Source organism: Pinus tabuliformis, chromosome 3_2 (genome assembly GCF_031772625.1).
Source record: "Pinus tabuliformis cultivar Carrire ecotype Pingquan chromosome 3_2, CPIR1, whole genome shotgun sequence".
NCBI classification, from domain to species: domain Eukaryota; kingdom Viridiplantae; phylum Streptophyta; class Pinopsida; order Pinales; family Pinaceae; genus Pinus; species Pinus tabuliformis.
This window is the reverse complement of record NC_142302.1, coordinates 30,113,793-30,139,002: the sequence shown is the minus strand read 5'-3', so window position 1 is coordinate 30,139,002 and position 25,210 is coordinate 30,113,793. Positions and strand designations below refer to the sequence as shown.

The following is a 25,210-nucleotide window of genomic DNA, read 5'->3' as shown; positions in this document are numbered from 1 at the left end:
TGCCTATACTGAGCTTGCCATCCACTTCTCGTCAAAACCACTCTCGCTTCCTCTCGCAAGTCATTTCAAGAACGTGGTGTCTATTGAATATTTCCCTGTATCATTGGCATATGAGTAGACGTTAACCATCATCATCATCATCATCAAAATAAAATAAATTTATCGAAATTAAATTGATTATATTCCTTTTATGATAAATAAATTAAAAATATATTTATAAATTCTTTTAATTTTTACAAAATAAAAAAATTATAAATCACTTCTATTACAACATATTTTCTAACCTATGACGGAAAATTTAATATTTTGATAGCCTTGTAATAATTTCATATTTCAACTTATTTTTTGTTACTTTGATTTTTATAATACTTTGCAACTTATTGCTTCGTAACTTTGATTTTTATAATATCTTTACACCTTCAATTTATTCCTTTATAAATCACTTCTATTACAATATATTTTCTAACCTATTACTAAAAATTTAATATTTTGACAGCCTTGTAATAATTTTCATATTTCAACTTATTGTTTATTACTTTGATTTTTATAATACTTCACAACTTATTCCTTTGTAACTTTGATTTTTATAACACCTTTACACCTTCAACTTATTCCTTTGTAACTTTGATTTTTGTAATATCTTGCAGTTTATTGTTTTATAACTTTTTATTTTTATAATGCTTTTATACCTAAAATAGAAATAAATTTATTAAAATTAAATTGATTACATTCTTTTTATAATAAATAAACTAGAAATATTTGTTTGAGATAACTTAATTAATAATAATCTTAAAAATAAAATTTTGCAGTATTCAAATCTTATACTATCATTTGATAGCTATAAGAAATTAAACACGATAAAAATATAGTCTTACCCAATTTTTAAAAAATAAAATAAATTATTAAAAATACATTTAATCAAATCAATTAATTTTATAAATAAACTAATTATATATCACTATGTCAATCTACTAAAAAGAATTAATATTTTAACTGTCGTCATCATATTTTTCATTCTTTAACTTATTCGTCTATCACTTGATTTTTATAATACCTTTACCCAACAACCGCAATGGCTTCCTCTTTAAACAAAGAGTTTGCTGACCTTGCCACGGAAAAGAAAAACTGGTTGGGTGGAATGGATCTGTCGTTTAATAGAAACGAAAAGGGTTCCAGCCTCAAAACCACGCACTCTTTCAAAACCACCCATTTGAAGTCAATGGAAAGGATTGAACTCTCTGGTCTCTCATCCTCATCACCGCCAACAAAACTCTTTATATAGTTACAGGTCCAAGTAGGTATCTGGACTTTGCCCTTCAAAAGGTGCCCAGATTGTGGATAGGAATTCCATCCTGTAAAGGTACCATGTGACAGCCATGCCCGAAATACATATATACTGGTTTCATTGATCCGGAGTGCATATGTTCGGAAGGGCCTTTATTTCCGCCATGGGATTTCCAGTTGGGTGTTCACAGATCATTGTTCCGAAGCTCCTCCTTAACGTTGTCTATGTTTTGATATGTATTACAAGTGCGGTTTATTGGCTCCTTCGGTTCCTGGGGTTCAGTGAGTTTCTCGAACCCGGGACCTCCTGGCCAGATGAAACGAACCAACGGTTGAAGTCCGTGAGCTCTTTCGTATCTGCGCAGCGGATTCGTGAGCTGTTACCGGTTGTTCGGTTCGGCGTTTTAGCAGAAGAGTCCGGCGATGAAGATGTTATGTGTGCTGTTTGCTTAAATAACGTGGAGAGACATGAGGAGATACGAAGGCTAACGAATTGCAGTCATATCTTTCACAGAGAGTGTGTGGACAAATGGCTTGATCATGGCCAGAACGCTTGTCCAGTTTGTAGGTCGCCCTTCCTTTCAGACGATATTGGAACATAACTGGAAGAAGAACCGAAGATGCTAGATCAGGGTTCGAATCTCTTTGGGAATTTCTCAGCAATTAGTATCGTCTTCAGAGTAGAGATTTCACTCCCACTGTAATTATTATATAAACACAAAGACATTAATAGACTGGACTTCGAAATTTGAATTATGTTCTCGACTCGTTTTGAACTTAGAGCGTTGTTGTAATTTTATTTGAAAGCATTATGAATAACGATGCAGCCTTCCACTACCTTAAGGATAGAGTGTCAGAGCAAAGAATTAATATAAGAAATTCGATCATGGCCATGATAGTTAAGAAAATTTGCTCAGATGTGAAGTGTTAAAAAAACAATCAAATTTATATTTATAAGAGATAATGGAAATCACATTCTTCACTGCCATAATTGAATAATGGAAGTTTTTCAACGACATGTAAAACAATATTTAACAGTCCCATAGTTGTCACAGCCCTGTTTCTTAACCATTTTTTTATATTATTTATCAAAGAATGATCTCCTTCGTTTAAGTTTTCTACACCAAAAATTTCTCCATTCTTTAGTTTCAGAGCTTTTTTAAAATCATCCTCTTTTTGATATATTGTTTCAATGGGCTTGTACTACTTTAAGAGTTTTTCAATCCTTTGTCATTGTCTTATATCGTATATTATTTCAGTGGACCTGTATTATTTAAGATATTTGTAACCTTTTGCCTTTGGCTCAGATGATAAATTATTTTTATTTTATTGGACTCAGACTATATTGGACATATACTGTGGCTTAATTTAGATTCTAAGTTTATCAATAACAATTTTTCTCTTTCAAGATATATATTTCTTCTTTAATTTAAATTAATTGATAAATGTATTAAAGAAAGTCAGTGAATTATAGAGAGTTCATATGCAATTTAAAAAAAAAAAAACATGTCAACCTAAAAGACAATATTCATTATTGTTTTATACATAATACTAAATTCAAACTCGCTAGAGTTTGTCCACTTGTGTATTGCAGCGATGCATTGTACTCAGTATTCAACAGCGGTTTTTATTCAATGAGGTGAATGCTGGGAATTAGTTGGGAATTGATTTTTGATCGTCTTTATTTTTCTTGAATCTTTACTCAAAGATTTTCTTACTTTTTACTCTTCTATGTTCAAGTTTTACTAAGATCGGGACTACTTAATATCACTAAAATCTTCCTCTCTTGGTTTGCATTTTTTTTCATTTTGCTTCATTCATGGAGTCTCCATATCTTCTACTTGCAATTTTCATGGATATTTTTCCTTTTGTAACCTGTGACTCTTTACATCAATAAATACTTGACTTCAACATCACTTATCAACAGACTCTAATGACTTTACCTAATTTGTGGGGTGTTGAGTGCTAACATGCTAGTTTGTGGGGGGTGTTGACATGTTCCCTCCTTCATTACATCAATGATGACTTCATGACTATGAGATTTCACTTAATGAAATACACTCAAAACTTCAAATTTTTTATAGTTTGATTTAACCTTTGATTTTGACCATTTCAATTAAATCAAAATGCTTAACTCATATATATAACATCATCTTGAATTTTAGTTTTATTTATTTAACTAAATTTTATTTTGAGTGCAATTATTACTTTACCGAATTTTTATAATAAAAAATCTTTCAACTCATTAAATAAATTTGTCAACAAAAACTTCATTACATATATATTTGTTTACTCTTTTCCTAATTATGTCAAATTTCATCACATAGACATTCCATAACACTCTTGTATCACATAAATTTTACAAAGTTCTCTCGTCAATAATGAATTTTACTTAAATTATACTTTTAAACATCACCTAAAAATAATTGTAAAGATATGCTTCTTCCCATACAACTTCCCCTCACATCATGGTAGGTCACTTATTTTAGACATTTACGGGAACTACTACATGGATTTTTTAAGTAATATAAATCCCTTTCCTTATGACATTGCAACACAACGCATCGGCTCAATTGATAGGCCTACAGTTGAATATGGGATTGGGTCAAGTGTTGACAAAGCTAGAGAGAAAAAATTCCGTGAAGATCATGGCCTATAGATTGGCTCTTGAAGGAGACTCTTTAGGCATATTTCCAACACATAGATTTATGTATAAAGAGGAAAGAAATATGGGGAATTTTTATGGTACAGTTCGGATGGTGTTTTTAGAGGGGATGACAACATTTTTACTAGGATCATATGTTCCTTTTCACATATGATTTGTATGTTGGTTCGAAGACATATTAAGGTGTATAAGGTGGGTGGTAGATTGAGCCTCTTGATGTAAGAGTGCGACATTTTTTTCCAAAGGATTGGTTTGTATTTGGTTATCGATGAGGTAGAGGTTATACAATCCAAACATTATATCCGTCAGGTCATTACCTCTAGAGGTTCTTGTAGTGCTAGCCAACTTAGGTAGCAAGTGCTTATTGCTACGGAAGAGGATTTTCCTAGTTGGATGCCTTGAGTCGAGGTTCTACAGGCTAGAATATCCTAGAGGGAGTCCATATCCCCTCTAGTGATTTTTCATTGTTGTCTCCATGGCTGATGTTCTTCTTTAACAGTTTCCTCTATTTGAACATCAATTAGAGGCTTTTTGAGGTTGCATGATTTCTTTGATTTGTGCCTGGTGAATATGCATTTGATTTATCCATCAAAGTATTTGTGCCTTGGGATGGCGTATTCCTCCTAGTCATTATGCGTGGATCATTCTCTATCAAGGAAGGACCACTTTTCAAAATCACCATGATCTTGGAGGTTGATGGGATTTTTATGTAGACTACATAGCTCTTTTTTATGCTTTGTACTAATCATTGTATGGTTTTTACTATATCCTTATGGCATATTTATGAATTCTAGATTTGAAGATTTTATTAGGGATTTAGTAAAATATAGTGAGATGACTATAGGGATCCTCTTTTCTAGATGTGGTAGCATGGTTTGATCTAGCTATTTTTTTACGTGTGTTTGACATTTCTAAGAAAGTGATCTTCATGAAGGCCACATGGTTTGTGGTGGGGTTTATGCAAAAGTGATATGGGAGAACTTTCTATCTTCACCCTTTGGGATTGTCTCTAGTGCCATTCTCTCTTTTCTCTCATTTATAGGAATTTCCAATATCATTTTGGGTGGGATATCGAAAGGGTCAGATCTTAGGATCCAATCTATTGGGATTTGAATATGTCAATTTGGGGCGTTTTTTAGCGTCTAACTAGTGGTTTTCTGAGACGATTATGGTAGTTCCATTTTTTCATTGAAGCTATTTTAGCGTTTAGGAGGATATTTTTTCAATGATGGCAACAAAAAGGACTATTTTGCGCGATTTCTCTCCTGAGTTGGATGAGTTGATTGAGGTAACAATGTTAGTGGAGGTAAATGTTAAAACTCTACATAGTAACATCACTGGAGAGGTGTCGTCTATCCAAATATTTGGGTCGGTCCACTAGGGCAAATCAATATAGGATGGTGTTAATTTGGAGAGAAAAGGTCATATTATTTCTGGTTTGAGAAAACCCTCGAGGAGGAAGGAAATAAAGTCTTTCGAAAAATTTCAGAGTCTGGTTTTTGGGGTGGATATATTATGGGATAAGGTGGAAGGCTTAAAACATAGTGTGCTCATTGGCAGGTGGGAATTCTCCAAGCTGGCAGGAGAACAAATGAAGGTTTGTGTCGAAAAAAGTTGGTTTCCTCTTTTGAAGCATAGACCAAAGGTAAGTGTTATTTTTAATGGATACTTCTCCTTTCAATTTTTGTGTTTAGAGGACGCATCTCACATTGCTTCCATATCTTGGGTCAAAGGAAGGGGCTTTCTTATTCTCTAGCACTGACAAGTGGGCTTTAATCCATCGAAGGATGTGCTCAATCATGAAAAGTTGTTGGTAAACTTGTCTGGTTTCCCAATGGAGTTGTTGAAAAAAGAGGTTATAATGTTGATAGCTAAGAGAATATTTATTTCTAGAGGAAGGGATCCTAGGGTGCCTTGACAAAAGGATAACATGGGTTTTAGTTCAAATGGAATACACTAATGGTTTTCCAAAAGAGATTGACCTCTTTTGCGGACCACTCTCTTTCAGACAATGCATAGAATATTGGGGGATCCACTTTTGGTGCCTCTATTATCATGTGACGGATCCTCTCATGGAAGAGTGCCTTGGGAGTTTTCCTTCGGGTTGACAAAGGGGTTTTTGTCACAAAGAGCGGGTTGAGCACTCCCAAGAACATTTGAGGTAGGATATTTTTGAAAATTATGCTTGCAACAGTCCTATTATTAATGTTGTTGATATGGATAATCCAAGTGGATAGGCCACACTTCGTGAGAAATGTCAGAACTCTATCATTATGGAAGGAAGTAAGGGCTCCGTACTTCCCTTGCCTTTGATTATTGATTACCACAAGCAGTTGACTAGGATAGCTAGTGTTAGAAGTGAGCCTTCACCTATCAGGAAGGACATTGTTAAGGAGAAAGGAGCCCAAATATCGAAGGAGTTAATTTTTCTCTTCTTGTATCAAAATCGAGTCGCCTTTGGGATTTTATTCCTTTTTTATCTCTAAAGATGTGGAGTTGGAAAATATAGCTCAAAACGTGTTGATTGGATTAGAGCCTCTCACTATCAAAAAATATTTTTTTACAAAGGAGGATTTATTTGTGAGTCCTAATTCTAGGAAAAACATCACAACTAGGTTAAAAAAAAGAATAAAATGTAAGAAATTTTTGAACTATTCTATGGTCCCTTGTAATATTCTATCATCATTTTAGGAGCCCTTCGAGGATCCTCAACCTCCTTATAATGATCTTGCTAGCATTAAGGTCGGGCATTTGGTTTTTGCACTAGCTAACTCTTGAGTCTTTGAAGGGGTTGAACAAGTGGAAGATCCTCTGGAAAGACTGTAATGTTATTAAACATGACGATTTTGGGATATACCCCAAAAAAAATATCCCTTCATTGTATTATCTATAAAAATAAACCGATTGTAGTTCTCTTTCAAGAGGCCATGATTTGTAGGGAAAATGATTGGAATTGTTTGTTGAATGTTTGTCCTCTTTTGTATGTTTATACGAGCAATGCCTTAGGCATATCGAGAGGAATGGCCATCATGCGAGATCCTAAAGTCATTAATTTCAGATATTTTAATTCTAATGCAAGAATTATTTTAATAGGTTTTTTGATAGGGTCGAATGTGTGCCTTCATCTGCTTAACATATATGCCCATTTCTCTAATAGAGAGAGGTTCTAGGATCAAATTGAAGCCAGTGGTTTAGTGGAACATAGTTATTTGATTCTGGGAGGTGACCTAAATTTTACAATGGAAAAGGATGAGGTTTGGGGACTAATTAGTAAGGAAACCAAGTTGGGGTTGTTTCTTAAGGACTTATTTGCTCAAAAAACACTTATAGATATAAGGGCTACAACAATCTTCCCTACATGGAGGAATGGGAATTTGAGGAGTTAGGGTATGTCCAAAATATTGGATTGATTCTTTGTTAAATCTTATTTGGTTGGTAGAATGGGGAATTTGGCTTCATGGACCCTCCCATCCTTTTCGTCAGACCAAAATTTGATTTTTCCGAAATGGTCCGAGGAAACAACGAAGTAAGCCTATCCATTCAAGCTTAAACATTTGTATCTTAAGAAGAAAGCTTTCAAAGTATTGGTCCATGATAAATGGCTCAATTCACATCCTGGTTGTGGGTTCTCATGCATGGATGTTGCCTGTTACAAGATTGAAAAGTTGAAGAAAGCTATGAGGCTTTGGGTTGGGGATAAGAAAAATGCTTTGGGTTGGGGATAAGAAAAATGCTTTGGTAAGGGAATTGATTCTGAAAGATTTCTTGATAAAGTCTTCGGAAGACCTAAAGGATACAAGATATTTCTTTTCCTCCTCAAAAAATAGATACTAGATCTAGAAAAAAGAAAGAATCATATTCTAAAGTCCCAAGAAGAGGAATGGTGTTTAATGAGCATGGCGACATGGGTGGCAAAAGGAGACAAAAATATTCAATTATTTCATAGTCAAGTGTCTTTTAGAAGGAAACAAAATGTAATCTCATTTATCAGAGATGGAGAGGGGAATCCTTCTCTTCACAAAAGGTGATACAAAGGGAGGAAATCCACTTTTTCAACCATTTATATAGAACTAGAGATGGGGTACATCTGGAACAAACATATGGAGATTATAAACCTCTTTCCTTATATTATCAGTGAGGAGGAAAATGATTTAATAGGAAATATGATCACAAATGAAGAGGTTTTAGAGGTATTGGAAGCTATAGCCATGCATAAGCGACCAGGACCAAATAGTTGGTCACTGGAGCTCTTTCTTCATTTTCAAGATATTATGCTCGAGTAAATCTCTACAATGGTCGATGAATATTGAAAGGATTGGTTCAATTTTTGGTGCAGTATATGCTAATTTCATAGCTCTTACCTCTAAGGTAGGAAATCCTTCCTCCTTTTCCTCTTTGTAAAACATTTTACAAAATGATATCTAAAATCATAGCTAAAAGGATAAAATAAATGTTGTCAAAGAATATTTCTTCAGAGAAATATGGATTCTTAGACCATAGGAAGATTCATGATGCAATTACCATTACTCAAGAATGCATTAATTCAATTAGATCTCAATAGATTGAGGCTTTTATCATGAAGATGGACTTGATCGATGCTTATAATAATGTTAATTGGGAACTATTAAGGATTACCCTACATAAGATTGGTCTCATAGCAATGATAGTCAAATGAATCATGACATGTATTTCAACATTGAACTTTGTGGTCATCATTAACAAGCTTCCCACAAATTTCTTCAAGGCTACAAGGGGTCTCAGAAAGGGATGTGCCGTATCTCTTCTTCTATTTCGGATTGTGGTATATGGATTAAGCATACAGATAAAGGAGTATCTTTCTATGGGTATTATTTATGATTGTATGTTGGTAAGGAAAATTATTCTATCTCACCTTATGTTTGTAGATGATGTTCTATTAATCGGGAAAGCCACTATAACATAATGGATAGACTTTCATCAAATTGTTTCTAGCTTTGGGGAAGCTTCAAACTGTTAGCTCCCTATACTACTAGTGTAACTCCTTATTATTATTAGTACAACCCCCTTATTATATTTTTGTGCCCATGTAGTCCCCCTATTGTTATTATTGTGCCCCATAGAACCCCATTATTTTTATTATTGTGCCCTTACATTATTATTGTTATGTTAGCTCTGATTATATTATGACCACTTAGACTCCTATATATAGAAAGGAGGCTTTGACGTTTGTACAATTTTGTTCATTTGTGTAATGTAAAGGAGGTTGCCCCCTCGAAGAGGCTTAATTCTAAGGCATTTACTTTTATTTTCTATTTTTTTGTGAACTGGTTTCATAACATTTGGTATTAGAGCTTTGGATTTTAGGGTTTCACTGCTCCAAACAGGTCATCATGGTATTTTTGCTATAATAACTGTTTTTCTGTGATGTTTCAGAAGCTAAAAAAAAAACCATTTGAGATGAAATAATGTGAACCTCGGGTCTGAATTTTAGATCTTGTATCGCTATATTTTTAGAGATCTGATCTGAGGAGGTTAGCATTTTTGAAAGCAACATAATTCCGTATCAAACAGGTCATCATGGAATTTTGCTATAATTTGTTTTTTACAAAGTTCCAGACTCTAAAATTAAAACCCATTTGAGCTGAAAGCTTGGTGAAGTTCGGGCCCGAATTTCAGATGTTGTTTCACTATATTTTTGGAGATACAATCCAAGACATTTATGGTTTTTGCAAGCACCCGAATTACATCCCAAACAGGTGACCTTAGGAAAATCATCATAACTTTCTCTATGAGCATCAGATTGAAATTTCATAAGAATGTACAAAAATAAGACGAACTTTAGTTTTTTGGGTATTGAATTCAGGCCCTAAGGTTGAAATAGTGACAAGTGGTACTTCGTACAAGTTCGCTCTACTGAACTAGTCTATAATCAGGTCATCGTGGGAGATTTGACATAACGCTTCCTAGGAGAATCCAATCTTGATTAGACTTGCGGGATTAGAAATAGGACTTAGAGGGCTACGACAGGACATAATTTTAGAACTTGGAGATATGAAATTACATAGTTACAGTCGTTTCAATATCGAGATCCTAAAATTAAGAAAAGGAGATATGAGGAAGTTTGATGGCAAGGATCCACTAAATTGGATACTACAAATGGAGCAATATTTTTGGTGAGCAACAGTATTGCAGCAATAATGTTGCAACTCTTGGGCTTCCTACTTTACTTTTATCAACCCGATAGTTTGTAACAAACTTGGAAACGATGGTGTTGTATGCACAAGTACTAGTTCTTACTACGGGCTATCATTTGGTCAGTGGTGCAAGATCACTAGGAGCTCAAGCCAACTTTTATGGATTCCAAAAGAAGATCTATAAGTGATGAAAGAAAGGAAAGCTTACTCTATAGGGGCTACTCTCCTTACAGAAAGCAAAATAAGACTGAAATGTAAAGTCAACCTAACAAATCCTACTTAACCAACTAATTCTTCTTTTTGCAGAAAGAGAGATGAAAAACCATGAAATGAATGCCATTAGCTACTCAGGAAGTAAACAACATCTACTTAAGCTATTCCTAGAAGTAAATGAGCAAAATACATCTTTTTGGATTTTTATGTATTTTTATGTGAAATTGTCATCTATGTAATTTATTTGATTGTGAATGTGGCAGTGATTTGGTGGCGATGGAGGGCGGTTTTGGGACTTGAGAAGATGTAGGATGGTGTGGATGGGTCCTAGGAGGTCTCAAGTGGCCTTTGGGAGGCTTTTCCCACAACCGGACTTCAAAAAGAAGCCTACAGGAAAATCTACAGGAGGCTGTAGGGGATCTACAGGAGGTCTATAGGAGGTCTACATGAGAATGCCAAGAACGGTTTTGGAGGTTTTGAAGGTGTGAGAATGGGGAGAAAGGGTAGCTAAAGGCTGATATTATGTCTTAAGGCACCTAGGGGTAACCAAGGATTGCTAGGAGAGGAAAAGATGGTCGGGAAAGAGGAAGAAATCCTATGGAAAAATGCAGAAAACTAAGGCAGAATTGAGGTGAACTTTGGGCGACCTGTAGGGCATAGTGCAGGGAGAGAATGTGATGGCCAGTAGGCTGACTTGCTATGAGAAGAGATTTGGTGCAAAAGGACCTGAAAATCAAACAAGGAGATCAAGTAAGCAAGGAAACTAAGTACATCAAAAACAAAATTTTGCATTGATCAAGCTAATCTAGATTATGAGCTATGGAAAGAAATGCAAGAAAAATGCTATAATGAGAGAAAGCATGGAAGGAAACTTATTGCAAGATAGAAAAGAGCATGGTGAAAGATATCTAAAGCAAAGAATTAACCTTCTAACAAACTGCAACACTAGAAATCCTATGGAGAAGGCAAATCTGTGTTTTTGTGGCAGCAAGAGGGTCTTGGCCTAAGTTCATGGTCCCAAAGGGAGGAAAGGAGTCCAAGGCTCCGTTGGTTGCCTTTTATATCTTCTTTCTATCATTTCACCTGCTATGGAAAAATAAAATGGAAACAAACTTATAAATCACCAAAAGCAACCTATTCTTAACCAAGAAAGAAATTCATCTAACAACAACTAATTCATAAACTGAAACAAAGCATAGAAATACAAATAAGAAGAGCTTGGATGATTGGATTGGGCCCTAACCCAAGAGCTTCAGCCCTCTGAGGTAACTCAGTGCTAGCACAAAAAGGATCTCATCTTTATTATCAAAATAATAATAGGATTACATGAAACTGTCAACAAAAGTAATCTTGAAGTTGAGAAGAGCAAAGCTAAAACAAAAATTCGAAAATTTGAATAGCTTCCTAATGAGGTCTGAGGCCTCTATACTTATACAACTGAAGCTCCCAACAACTTCCTTAAAATCAGGGAGGCTTGCTCCCAAAACTTGAGATAAACAAAAGTTATCCTCCACTTTCTTAGCTGCCTCCTAGTGCATTGATGTGGTTATTTGTGCTCCGAGCTGCATGATGGAGAATTCGAAGTGGGGATTCATAAATGAGGGGGATACCCTCCTATAAATCCTCTCCCTTGTCTACTTTGAATTATTGCTGCCAATTGCCCATTAAACCTTAGACTTTATCTCCAAAATTGAACAAAAATCTGCATTAAACACATATTAGACTCCATGGCATAACGACCAACCCAACTCACTCCATAAGCATAAATATAATTAAAAAACATGCAACAAGCTAATAGAATGGTGGATTAAGCTATTTTAGGAGGAAAAATAAGCCCATATAATTACCCATTTATGGGGCTCATCATCACCCCCTACTGAAGGTGTTGCTCATCCTGTGAGCAACTTAATCGATCTCCTCATCTTTGATGGCCTTGATGGCCTCACTAACATCTCATGCTTCTGATGTGAGGTCCTCTTCTTTGTCATGGAATCCTGCCTTTATATCCACCTCTTCCCACTGCTATTGTTCTTCTTCCTCTTTTTTTCCTTTTAGAATTCCTAGCAGCAGTGGGGGACTCAATTTGAGGCCAATCCAATTGATCTTGAAATTCTACATAGAGAGCTTGTATAGTGGCAGTCTCCTTAATGCTTCTTTCATCCTTTTTGGGGAGTGATTCTCCCTAATCTGCAGACTATGTGATAGGGTGTTCCACCTCCTCATACAAGTATGAATACAGTCATCCCCTAGTAACCTTTCCATGTCCTCAAAATGTGCAATGGCATGAGCTTGATCATTGATATACTTAGGGGCAATTTGGGGATTATTTGTAAGCAGCTGGTGTGTGCTGATGAGAGCCATGGGGTCTGATGGCTTAGCTTTGATCATGAGGGGCTCATTCTGCTCCTTTATCATCAACTTCCTTATCTTTGCTGCCCTTAATTCCTCATGATTCATCCATGATGCCATGGCCATTAGTTGCAGGTCCCCTAGCCTAGCATTGGGGTCCCACACGTTCATATCGGTGAGGGCCATGTTATGTAAATAGAACTTTGCTATTTTTGCCTTGTCTTCTAATGAACTTTGGTCGCATAGGTCCATAAACTATTTATAATCTTGGAAAGGCATTGTGCCTTTCTGTGCTAAAGTCCTTATCTGAAACTGTAGCCATTGGTCCTTGAGGTATAATCCATATGATTTTTCTGGTGTTCTCCACTGTAGTGCCTCTATAGACCAGCTGGCCATGGATGCTAGTTGTGTCTCCCTCTCTTGCAGCTGTCTTCTAAGTAATGCATTTTCTGTTTCCAAGTGTGTTCTTGTGATTGCCTCTCTATATCTTACAACACTTAATTCCCTGCCCATTTCTCTAAGATTGTTCTCGATGTGGCCAATTTCCTCTACTCCCTTGGATTTGGTGATTTGCATCCACCTATGGCTACTTATTCTTTCTTTCTCCAACTCAAAGAAAAGTGGGATTGCAAATTTCTGTGGAATGATTCTTCCCCCCTCAAGAAGATGGTAGTAAGAGCCCAAACTAGGATATGGATTAGGTTCTTGAGTCTCTAATGCTTCCTCCTCCCCTGTGACTATCCTTGTAGTCCTTTTTCAAATTTTTCGGTCTCCTGTAGTCTTGACAGGGTCTCCTATAGAAAAGTCTATGCCTCCTATAGAACTGCTTTTAAGTCTTGTAGTTGCACTGTTTCCTTGCAAGTGGAAGATCTAGGAGTCCCTCTTTCATATGTGATAGGGGTTTTAGAGGGAGATTCTTCCCGTTTGACAGTGGGTGAATCTTCAATTACAATGGGCACTTTAGAAGAAGGTCGGGGCTTCCCTCGTTTGATCCTTGTGATCTTCTGAGCCCGGAAATACATTGAGGTCCACCTCTTCCTCTTTTTTTTGGGTTTAATTGGGGTGTTGAGGGCAGTGAGAGTAGCTGTTGCCTCCCTTTCTAGGGTCTCAGGAGATAATTCTGTTTTTTCTAGCCCTTTTCCTCTCCTTGTCTTTTTCTCTGTCTCTGCTGGTTTTGTTTCCTTTTTTTCTATTTTGGTTTCTTCCTCCTCTGTTTTAGTTTCCTCCCTCTCTGTTTGTTCCTCAGTTTCCTCCCCTTCTCCCCCTCGCTTCTCTTCCCCCTCACTATCAGAAGGAGTGAGATCATATCTAAGGGCATTTATATCATCTTCTGTTGTCATGTTTTAGAAGATTTCCCATGCTATGGGGATTGTGAAGGTATGGAGGGGCTTCCACTAACAATTTTATTAACCCATGGTGAGCCAATTGATCTGGACCTCCTGCCTTCAACTTAATGTTGGAGTCTATGAGGGACTGCAGGAGAAGATAGGGGCTGCTAAGTTTCTAGGGTGTTGGAGTGTCCATGACATATCTCATCTCATGGAGAAGTCTGAAATGGTAGCCATAAACTATGCTATATCTCCTTTCACAGGAAATATATTTGATAATATGGTAACTGACCTCATCCTAAGGGTAAGGTATGCTTGTCCTTCTAATGCCATTTTTGTCTTCTACAGGATGTTCATTATTTTGGAAGAAGTTTTTCTTGGCAGACTACCCAATTGGCTTTTCATCTTTGCTCCAAGGTAATCTAAGAGGAAGGGTGGTAACCCTACTGATAAATTATGGGGTGATTTCCATGGAGATACCTCTAAAAGTAACAGTGGCATGGTTGTGATGTACTAACGAAAGGGCAAACTCTTGAGCCACTTCTTCATCAAACCCTTAGAATTTCTCAAAAAATGGCATCCAATTTGCTCTAGTGAAAATGGCTACTACTTCTGGATGTTCATGGAGCTTGGCTGAATTTGTGGGCTCCTTCCTCATGAGTCCCACTGTCATTGTGCTTATAACCCTTTTAAACACCCAAGGTAGAGATGGAGACAAGAATTTTGAAGAAACAGGAAAACAAAGGAAAACTGTGTTTTTTTAAGAAAACAGGCAGAAAATTTTATGTAATTCCTCTTCTTCAAAGGACTCAATTTCTCCTTAAATTTATATCATTCCTTGCATATATTGATAATCAAGGTGGGTATGCATAGAACGTACCTCCTCAAGCTAGAAATTGAGCAGAAACCCCATGTTTTCTCCTTAAAAACAGCTTACTGCCCCTTCTGTAGAACTGCTTGTCGGTGCTCCTGTAGAACCTGTAAGTGATCCTGTAGAATACCGATAGCAGAAGGATGGATGAAAGCGATGGAGAATGATGGTTTCGAGGCTATGGTGGTGACAAAGAGCTTGTTGTAGCTAAGTGGATGAGGATGAAATGGAAGAAAAGGTGGTGAAGGAGTTTTGAGGAGGAGTACTTATTTCTTCTTTGGGATATTTCAGGTGATGGGGTGAGCTGGCAAAAATGTACGTTGCCATATTTGGCCCATTGGACCCCACTACCTTGTCATCATGGCTCTTTCCTGCAATCACTTCCCATCATTGCAGCGAAGTTTTCATATCCTCCACTACCTGTCCTTTAGATTTTTTCTGAGTTGACTAGGCACACGTGTGGTGGCATCTCCAAATGAGCGCAGTCAACAAGATTTAATTGGCCACCTTTTTTTGTTCAACCCTAACCATCTGATTCACTTATGCACATTTTCCAATTACACAAATGCAATAGAGGATGGGGTTAGTAACTTACCTACGAGTTGAATGTACGTTCTGTGAGGCATTTTGGTTCCTTTTTCTGTTGCATGCTTGTATTTCAGTTGCTACATGCCTTTATCTCCTCTATTGCATGTTCTTTGCTTCTTGATGTGTGGCTAGTTTGCTTTGTGTAGGTATCCTCTCGTTGGATCTAGCATCAGATGTCCACTTCAATCCCATGGTTGCACTTCTTTTGTTGCTATGGCTTGATTTTAATGGGATCAGCTGCTACAGGAATTCCTACAGCAGCTCCTATAACTGCTTCTCCCTTTAAATTTTTTAGTTGATTTTTTGTGCTGGCAGCTTTGAGGATGATGACAGAGATGCTGATGAAGATGGAAAGGTACTTGGTAAGCTGCAGGTGATATTTGAGGTGCTTCTTCCTTTGTTGTTTTTTTTTTTTTTCTAAGAACTAGTTTCTGTGTTTTTTCTGCAGGAAGGGAAAAGATGACGATGATGAGGTGGTGCAGGTGTTGGATGGATGGAAAGGAGGCTGGACAGCTGTAGGAGGGTATACATGCTCTTCATGAAACCTCCCAGCCCCTCAAACGATTTTCTGGAACTATTTCTGGGTCTCTGTGATTTCTATAGGAGCCTCCTGTAGAACACACAGGGCCTCCTATAGAACGCACAGTTTTTGGAAAAAACAAAGTAGGGTGGAAGAAAGGTCAGAAATGATGGAGAAGAGTGTGGGGGAGATGAGATATGCTATGTGGAATCTTCTCTTGCTCCCTGTGGTCCACCTATAACTTGCAATGCACATTAAAATTCAATTCCCTTTTCCTTCTTTTCTCTGTTTCTTCTTCTTCTTTTTTTCTTTTTTCTTTTTAAAGACAACTAGGGCACCTCAAGGAGGTATTCACCCTAATTGCCTACCCTGGGCACCTCCGAGGGAGGTTTTCACCCAGGGATCTTATTCTCTCTTTTTTTTTGTTTTTTTCATCATTGGGCCACATCAATAGAGGTTTTAAACCCAATGATGGGACTCAAGCACGTCATGGAGGTTTTCACTTGAGTCCTTATTATTATTATTATTATTATTATTTTGCTTCTTCAGTGAGTGGGTGAAGTGGAGGCTAAGACCTGCTCCACTACCATCATTATCTTATTCATATCTTCTGCGAACTCTCGCTTGGAGAGGGTCTTCTTGTAAATTTTCAACCTATGTCCATTGACAAGCATGGCAATGGCTTCCTCATCAATGGTTCTGATCAGAACTGAACCATTGTCATTGCATTTTTCCAGAGTGTGGGGTCCCATCTATCTTGTCCTTAGTTTTCCTTTGAAGTCTTTAAACCTCAAGTCATAGAGCAGTGCCCAATCTCCCTCTTGGAATTACTTCTCCTTGATATTTTTGTCATGCCATATCTTCCTCTGAAGCTGAACTACCTCTGTGTGGAGAAGGGCTTGCGATCTTTGTTCATCCAATCCACTGAGCTGGAGTAGTCTTTCCCTCTGTGCATGGCTGAGGTCTAGGTCCAATTGAGCTTCCATTCTTAGTGCATTTTATTCAAATTATATTGACAACAAAGCCTTATTCCCATAGACCTGTTCATAGGGCATGAACTCTGTGGTGGTCTTCCATGTTTTGTTGTAGGCCCAGGTGGCCTCAACTAGTCTATTCGGCCAATATTTTCTGCTACTGCTCACTACCTTGGTCAGAATTCCTTCTAAAGCTCTGTTAGTGACTTCCACCTACCCATTGGCTTGTGGATGGTAATGGGTGGAAGTCCTGTGCTTGATTTTATGATGTGTGAGAAAGTCTTCAATCAACTTGGAGGTGAACTGACTACCTTGGTCTGTGACCATTTCTCTTGGATACCCGAACTTATAGAATATGTTTTCTCTAAAAAAATCAACTACTTTTTCCTCTATTGCTTCTTTGATTGCTTTTGTTTCTACCCATTTTGTCAGATAGTCAATGCACACAATGATGTATGTCTTCTGTTTTGAAGGAGGGTTGATAGGACCCACAAAATCCATGCCCCACTTCTCAAATGGATCAAAGGTCACTTGAGGTTGCATGGGAATCTCATCGTTTGGAGTAGGTTTCCCCATCCTTTGATACCAATCAAATTGGTTGGTATACCTCCTCACATCTTGATGAAGAGTGGGCCAATAGTAGCTTGCTTGCAATATTTTGAAGGTAGTCTTCTTTGCTACAAAATGGCCTCCACAAGGCTCATCATGATACGTCAGGAGAATGTCAAAAACTTCCTCCTCCCTAACACATCTTCTCAAGATCTCATCTGGGCCATGTTTGAAGAGATTTCCTCCAATCCAGGTGAAAGGGGCGCTTTTCCTCACAATCTTGCTCTTTTTCTTTGAGGATAGGTGTGGTGGGAACTGTATTGAAACCAAGTAGTTTGCTATATCAACAAACCATTGAGAGAGTACGAAGATAGAAAACACGTGTTCATCTGGCATTTTATCATCCACCATTTCTTCTTCACTTGCAGGCAAATTTACTCTAGAAAAAAAGTCAGTAACAACATTTTCTTTACCACGCTGATCAAGAATGGGCAAATCAAACTGCTGCAGTAAAAGCAACCATCTAATAATGTGAGAATTTACATCTGGTTTGTTCATTAAATATATAATTGTAGCATGACCAGTGTGTACAAAGGTTTGATAACCTGTGATGTAATGTCTGAATTTGTTTAAGGAATGCACTACAACTAGGAGTTCCTTCTCGGTTATCGTGTAGTTTAACTCTGCCTTTGAAAGTTTTTTAGTTATAAACTATATGGCATAAGGTAACTTTTCATCAATATGTCCTAAGGTTGCTCCTATTGCTTTGTTCGAGGCATTTGTATGAATGTGGAAAGGCAGGGCCCAATTTGGGCCTCTCAAAATTTCGGTAGTCACAAGTTTGCTTTTTCAAGGTATGTAGGGCTTCTTGACAGCTTTCGGTCCATATAAATTTGATATGTTTTCCTAAAAGACTAAACAACAGAGAGGCTAACTTGTTGAAATCTTTAATGAATCTTCTGTAATATCCAGCTAAGCCTAGGAAACTTCTGACATCTCTCACCCTTTGAGGAGGTGGGACCCTTTGGATGATGGCAACTTTGTTGGGGTCCACCTACAATCCTTGTTGAGATATTGCATGACCTAGCAGGGTCCCTTCAGTCATAAAAAATTCACATTTTTCTGGACTGAGGGATAGGTTCATTTCAATACACTTGTCCAAGACTTTTCCTAGGTTAGATAAAGCTTCCTTAAAGCTAGAACCATAAGGAGTGAAATCATCCATATATGTTTCCACTGCATCACGAACTAGTTCAGAAAATATACTCAATACTGCACTCTGGAAAGTGGTTGGAGCATTGCACAAAACAAAATGAAGGACCCGATATGTAAAGGTACCCCAAGGACAAGTGAAAGTGGTCTTATCTTGGTATTCCGAGTTGATTTGAATCTGATTGTACCCACTAAAGCCATCTAGGAAGGAGAAAAACTTTTTCCCTGCCAGACCATCTAACACTTGATCTATGAAAGGCAAAGGAAAATGGTCCTTTTTAGTGGCTTTGTTCAATTCCCGATAATCGACACGGATTCTCCACTTACCATTTTTCTTTGGCATTATCACCAAAGGAGAGACCCATTCGCTATCAGAGATGGGATATATGAATCTTGCATCAAGTAATTTTTACAATTCTTCGTTAAGAATGTCTTTAAGGGCTAGATTCATCCTCCTTTGAGGTTGTCTGACTGGTTTGCAATCTTCCTTAATGTATATATGATGAGTACGAACTGAAGTGTGTACTCCCTTCATCTCCTTATAACTCCAAGCGAAGGCATCTAAATGTTTTCTCAATAAGCTACACAACTACTTCTCCTGGGAAGTGGATAGGGATGAATTGATTTTCAAGGTTCTTTCTAGGCCGAACTATATATTTTTAACATGGAGAGAGGTCAGTTCGGCCACACAAAGATCAGTTAAGGGATTGTTTTGGGTTTCTTTCACTATGTCCTCTAATGGCAAGGTACTAGGGGTGGATTCTAAATTAAATTTTCAATGATATCATCCTCATCTTGCGGTCCCCCCCCCCATGGCAGTTTCTAATGTACAAAGTGGTGTAGAATAGACTTCATCCTCATTCTCCTCCTCCAACCAGAGAGGTAGATCATGTTCTAGCAAGGGTTGGGTAGGAGGGTATAAGACTAACTGCTTGGACATATGCCCATTCTTGATGGTCATGTTCCCAACCCAACAGCTGATATAGGCATTTGCAGTAGCCAACAAGGGTCTACCCAGGATGAGAGGATACCCATTGAGTTTTGCCTTCGGCTAGAGAACTAGGAAATCATCAGGGTACTCCCAAGAATCAATGGAGACTATCACATCTTCCACAATCCCTTCAGGGGTCATGGTGGAGCAGTCTTCTAGCTGCAGTACTGTCGTGGTCTCCCTCAAGGAGCCCTAGAGGTTAAGTTGGAGTAGGGGTGATTTTAGGGGCGAATGTTCGCCCTTTGGCGAAATTAAGGGGTTTTAAATTTTTAGTGGGCGATTATTTTGTATCATAGTACACTTTTACAAATCACCTCAAATAACCCACCTTCTTTTAAGGGAGAGGGTAAAAAAGGTAAATTTAGCCCTTGAAATTAGGAGTTACAACCTTCCATTCGCCCATTTTGAAGAATAGGTTTTATTTAAGTGAATCCATTCACCCATTTTCAAGAATATGTTTTATTTAAGTGAATCCTATGCGCCAAAGGCCCAAATACCATATTTATAAAAGAGGTATGGTAAATTAATAAAAATATAAATAAATGAGAAGTATGGTAAATAAATAAATAAATTTTTATATTTACTCCATAAGTCACCTTATATACATGCAAGGGTGTAAACAAATAAAAATATAAGTAAAGTGGAGGTATGGTAAATAAATAAAACTTTTTTTTATACTTACTCAAAAGGTATGGTAAATAAATAAAAATATAAATAAACTAGACGCATGGTAAATAAATAAAACCTCTTTTTATATTTAGTCCATAACCCTCGTTCTATTTATGAGGGCTCAAGAAAGAGGTTTTATTTAAGTGAATCCTATGGGCCAAATACCATATTTGTAAAAGAGGTATGATAAATTAATAAAAATATAAATAAACTAGAGGTATGGTAAACAAATAAAACATTTTTTTATATTTACTCCATAAGTCACCTTATATTTACGAACACTCAAAAAATGCATTATATTTAGGTGAAACCTATGGGCAAAATACTATGGGACAAATACCATGGACTAGATCGTTATTAATACCATGCAAAAAAACATTGTTAACCCTAATATTAGTATTAATAAAAATAAAAATGGCACATGGTATTGACCCATGGTATTCACCAAAATGGCACATGGTATTGACCCATGGTATTCACCTGGAATGTAGCCTATTTAAATGGGGGAATTAAACTAGCATAGATCCATCTTTACTCTGGGATTCGAAACGTTGGTGTAAAAACTCTATTACTGTGGATTCTCCGATCAAAAATTCAAATAGGTATAAAATATCGGTAATTTTGATTTCAAAACATATTTTAAAGAAATGCAATGATTTCATTTGTGTATTCAATAAACACAAGATTTTATAATTAAGTAAAATATTCGCCATGCCTGGTGAGAGATTGGCCAAAAAATTATATATACATATCATATTATTGATAAAATCGCCTTCCATTTTTCCTATATACCATGGAGATTCGCCCATTTATTATACATGCAAATTTAGGGGGGCTTCTTAAAATTTTCCCTGAGTTGGAGCATGGTGTCCTTTGTCATCGTATTAATGGTAGCTCCCAGATCAATCAAGGTTTGTGGGGTCATGGTGCCATTGATGTGGACATCAACTATTGGGCTTCCAGGGTCTAGATATTTCAGATAGATTACCTACCCCAACATCAGGTCGGACAATTGTCCTATGACATTGATGGTTGGGGCATCTCTCTTGCACTTGCCTAGATGCCTAAAGCACTTCTCTTTGATCAACCGATTGTATATAGGCACATATTTTATGGATTGGAGAAGTGGTATCTTTACAAATAACTGTTTCAACTCTCTTAGAAGTTCATTTTCTTCTGGGTGGGCTGTGTTGTCCAAAATAATCTCTCAAGAAAGGGTGGAATTGCTTTAGGTTCACTTTCCTCTTTATCTTCCACAACCTCCTTAAGGGGAGGTTGGGTATCTGGGAGAACCTTCCCAGATCATAGGTTAATCTCCTAAATCTCCATAGAATAAGTTGGGCATGATGGTTCCCCACTATATACTTGTTGAGCATGTCTGTTGTTCATGTTTAGGTTAGGTAGGAATTTGGGCTTTCCTTGGTGGAGCAGGAGGAAATGGTTGTGGTTGAGCAGGTGGTGGAGGTAAAAGAACGGGAGGAGAGTTGTAATAGGGCCTCCACCCCTGATGAGTTGCATTCCACTGAGGTTGCGGCTAAGCATAGGTTTGAAATGAATAGGTGGGTGGTTGGGCATGATATTAAGATGTATAGGACCAAGGAGGAGGCGTGGACCAGGAAGGATGAGTAGGAGAGCCCTAAGAAGGTATGGGAGTGACTTGGTTGGGGTTGTAGTATGCTTGGCATGTCCCTTGCATCCCCTACTGGTATGGTCTAGGTCCATGCAGTCTCCTCTGGTTCATGAAATAGAGTGGTTCAATGGCTCCTTCGGCCCACTAGTATATAGCTTTAAGTCTGGGCAAGGAGGGGCACTTATCTGTAGAATGATCTTCTTCATAGGCTAAACAAACCTCTATAGAGTTCAATCGGCATTCGTTCCTAGGATGCCTCCTGGTGCACCTAAGATAAAAAATGGAAAAAGCTCTCTCTGCTTCCTCTTGTTTCCTTTCGATATGCAAGGGATCCATTTGCATGGCAAGAGTCTGCAACATCTCACTCTTAAAGTCTTCCAACATGTTTCTAAGTTCACCTTTGATGGATGAATTGGATGAGGAGGTACTCGCTATGGGTTGACTCCCCCTACCTCTCTTTCTTGCTACTCTAGAATGATTTCTAAAGACGGTCTTTATGTCCTCATAATGCAGTTGGTAGATGTCTTCCCCAGCCAGTAAATGGAGGGTGTCTAGAAGGTCTTATGGAATTCCCCTAAGTAGGACCAACTTCAGAGATTCAGGGTCAAGTGTACACCTGGCCCTTTTGTAACTAAGTTGGAACCTCTCTTCATAATCTTCTAAAGATTCATCACTTCCCATGGTCATCCAGAATATTTCTTCCTTGGTATCTTTCGACCTATAGTAGTCTTGGTATTTGTTATTAAAGGCTTGTTGCATCTAAGCCTAAGTTGTGATGCTATTGCTAGGTAGAGCCATGAACCAGCGCAATGTTGCATCCTTGAGAGTAGAAAGAAATAGTTTCAACTTTTGCTCATCTTCTACATAGTCATAGGTTCGACAGATAACAACAAACTCAAACAAAAAGGTGTCAGGATCTTTTGTAGTCAAACCATGGAAGTGAGGTAGGGCTGAGGGACTTATATTCTTCATTTTGGTGTCCCCATTGATTTCCTAGATGGGAAAGGTACCCTCTACTCTTTCTCCATTCCCCCTAGCATTTCTGTTTTTAGCCATTGTCTTAGGAGGGATGTCTTCTTCTTCTTCTCCCCCTATAGGTTCTCCAAATATCTCTGGTTGTTCACCAAAAGGTTCTTCTTTATCACTTCCACCGAAGAAGAGAGAAGAGTGGTTATGTGATGCAGTGGGAGTGTTGGGCAAGAATTTTCCTGAATTATCTATGTTCCTACGAGGCATGGAAGGAAATATTTTTGGTTGGTTTTTGTTTTTTCACTGCTTGTACTTGCAAAACTGAAATTGATTGAGTAAACAAATTGCAACTAACTAAAATGAACTCACTAAAATGAAATTGTAGAACTGAAAAGGAAAGAAAATGAAATGCAGAACTGAAAGCAAAGAAATGACTAATATACTTTTGCTGAAGTGAAATTTGCAGAATTGGAAATGAAAGAAAATGAAATGTAGAACTGAAAGCAAGGAAATGACTAATCTACTTTTGTTGAAATGGAAATTGCATAATTGAAAATGAAAGTAGGGAACTGCAGAGATTGAAAGAAAAAACTACTGTACTTTTGATGAAATAAACTACTTAGCAGAAGGTTGTGATAGAAAATAGAGGAAAGAAGTAATCACAAAATACTCTGATGCTTCCTCGGCAACGGTGCCAAAAAGTGGTGAGCACCAGTATTGCAGCAATAATGATGCAACTCTTGGGCTTCCTACTTTACTTCTATCAACCTGGTAGTTCGTAACAAACATGGAAGTGACGGTGCTATATGCACAAGTACTAATTCTTACTGCAGGCTGTCACTTGGTCAGTTGGCTCAAGATCACTAGGAGCTCAAGCCAACTTCTATGGATTTCAGAAGAAGCTCTATATGTGATGAAGGAAAGGAAAGCTTACTCTACAGGGGCTACTCTTCTTGGAGAAAGGAAAAGAAGACTAAAATGTAAAGTAAACCTAGCAAACCCTACTTAACCAACTAATCCTAATTTTGCAGAAAGAGAGATGAAAAACCATGAAATGGATTCCATTACCTACTCAGGAAGTAAACAACATCTACTCAAGCTATTTCTAGAAGTAAATGAGCAAAAGACGTCTTTTTGGATTTTTATGTATTTTTATGTGAAATTGTCATGCATGTAATTTATTTGATTGTGAATGTGGCAGTGATTTGGTGGCGATGGAGGGCAGTTTTGGGACTTGAGAAGATGTAGGATGGTGTGGATGGGTCCTAGGAGGTCTCAGGTGGACTTCTGGAGGCTTTTCCCATGATTGGACTTCAAAAAGAAGCCTACAGGAAAACCTACAGGAAGCTACAGGGGATCTACAGGAGGTCTACAGGAGGATGCTGAGAGCAGTTTTGGAGGTTTTGAAGGTGTGAGAGTGGGCGGAAAGGGTAGCTGAAGGCTGTGAGGATGTGTTAAGGTTCCTAGGGGTCACCAAGGATTACTAGGAGAGGAAAAGATGGTCAGGAGAGAGGAAGAAATCCTATGGAAAAACGTAGAAAACTAAGGCCAATTTGAGGTGAACTTTGGGCGACCTTTAGGGCATAGATCAGGGAGAGGATGTGATGGCTGGTAGGCTGACTTGCTATGAGAAGAGATTTTCTACAGAAGGACCTGGAAATCAAACAAGGAGATCAAGCAAGCAAGGAAATTAAGTACATCAAAAACAGAATTTTGCATCAAGCTAATTTAGATTATGATCAATGGAACGAAATGATGAAAAATGCTATAATGAGAGAAAGCATGGAAGGAAACTTATTGCAAGGCAGAAATGAGCATGGTGAAAGAGATCTGAAGTAAAGCATTAACCTTCTAACAAATTGCAACACTATAAATCATATGGAGAAGGAAAATCTATGTTTTTGCGGCAGTAAGAGGGTCTTCGCCTCAGTTCATGGTCCCAAAGGGAGGAAAGGAGGCTAAGGATTTTTTGATTTCCTTGTATATCTTCTTTCCATGACTAGTCAACCTGCTATGGAAAAATCAAATGGAAACAACCTTCTAAATCACCAAAAGCAACCTATTCTTAACCAAGAAAGAAATTCATCTAACAGGAACTAATTCATAAACTAAAACAAAGCATAGAAATAGAAACAACAGGAGTTTCGCTGCTTGGATTAAGCCCTAACCCAAGAGCTTCAGCCCTCTGAGGTAACTCAATGCTAGTTCAAAAATAATCTTATCTT

General features: G+C 37.6%; 1 protein-coding gene across 1 annotated transcript; it reads left to right on the top strand.

Moving 5' to 3' along the window:
- The first annotated feature begins 1,448 nt into the window (after nt 1-1,448).
- On the top strand, nt 1,449-16,161 carry LOC149179654 (brassinosteroid-responsive RING protein 1-like). Its single transcript, XM_089413608.1, has 4 exons — nt 1,449-1,848; nt 15,787-15,826; nt 15,920-15,986; nt 16,075-16,161. Exons 1-4 carry the CDS (start codon nt 1,449-1,451, stop codon nt 16,159-16,161), a joined length of 594 nt encoding a protein of 197 aa, XP_089269734.1.
- Nucleotides 16,162-25,210: the final 9,049 nt, after the last annotated feature.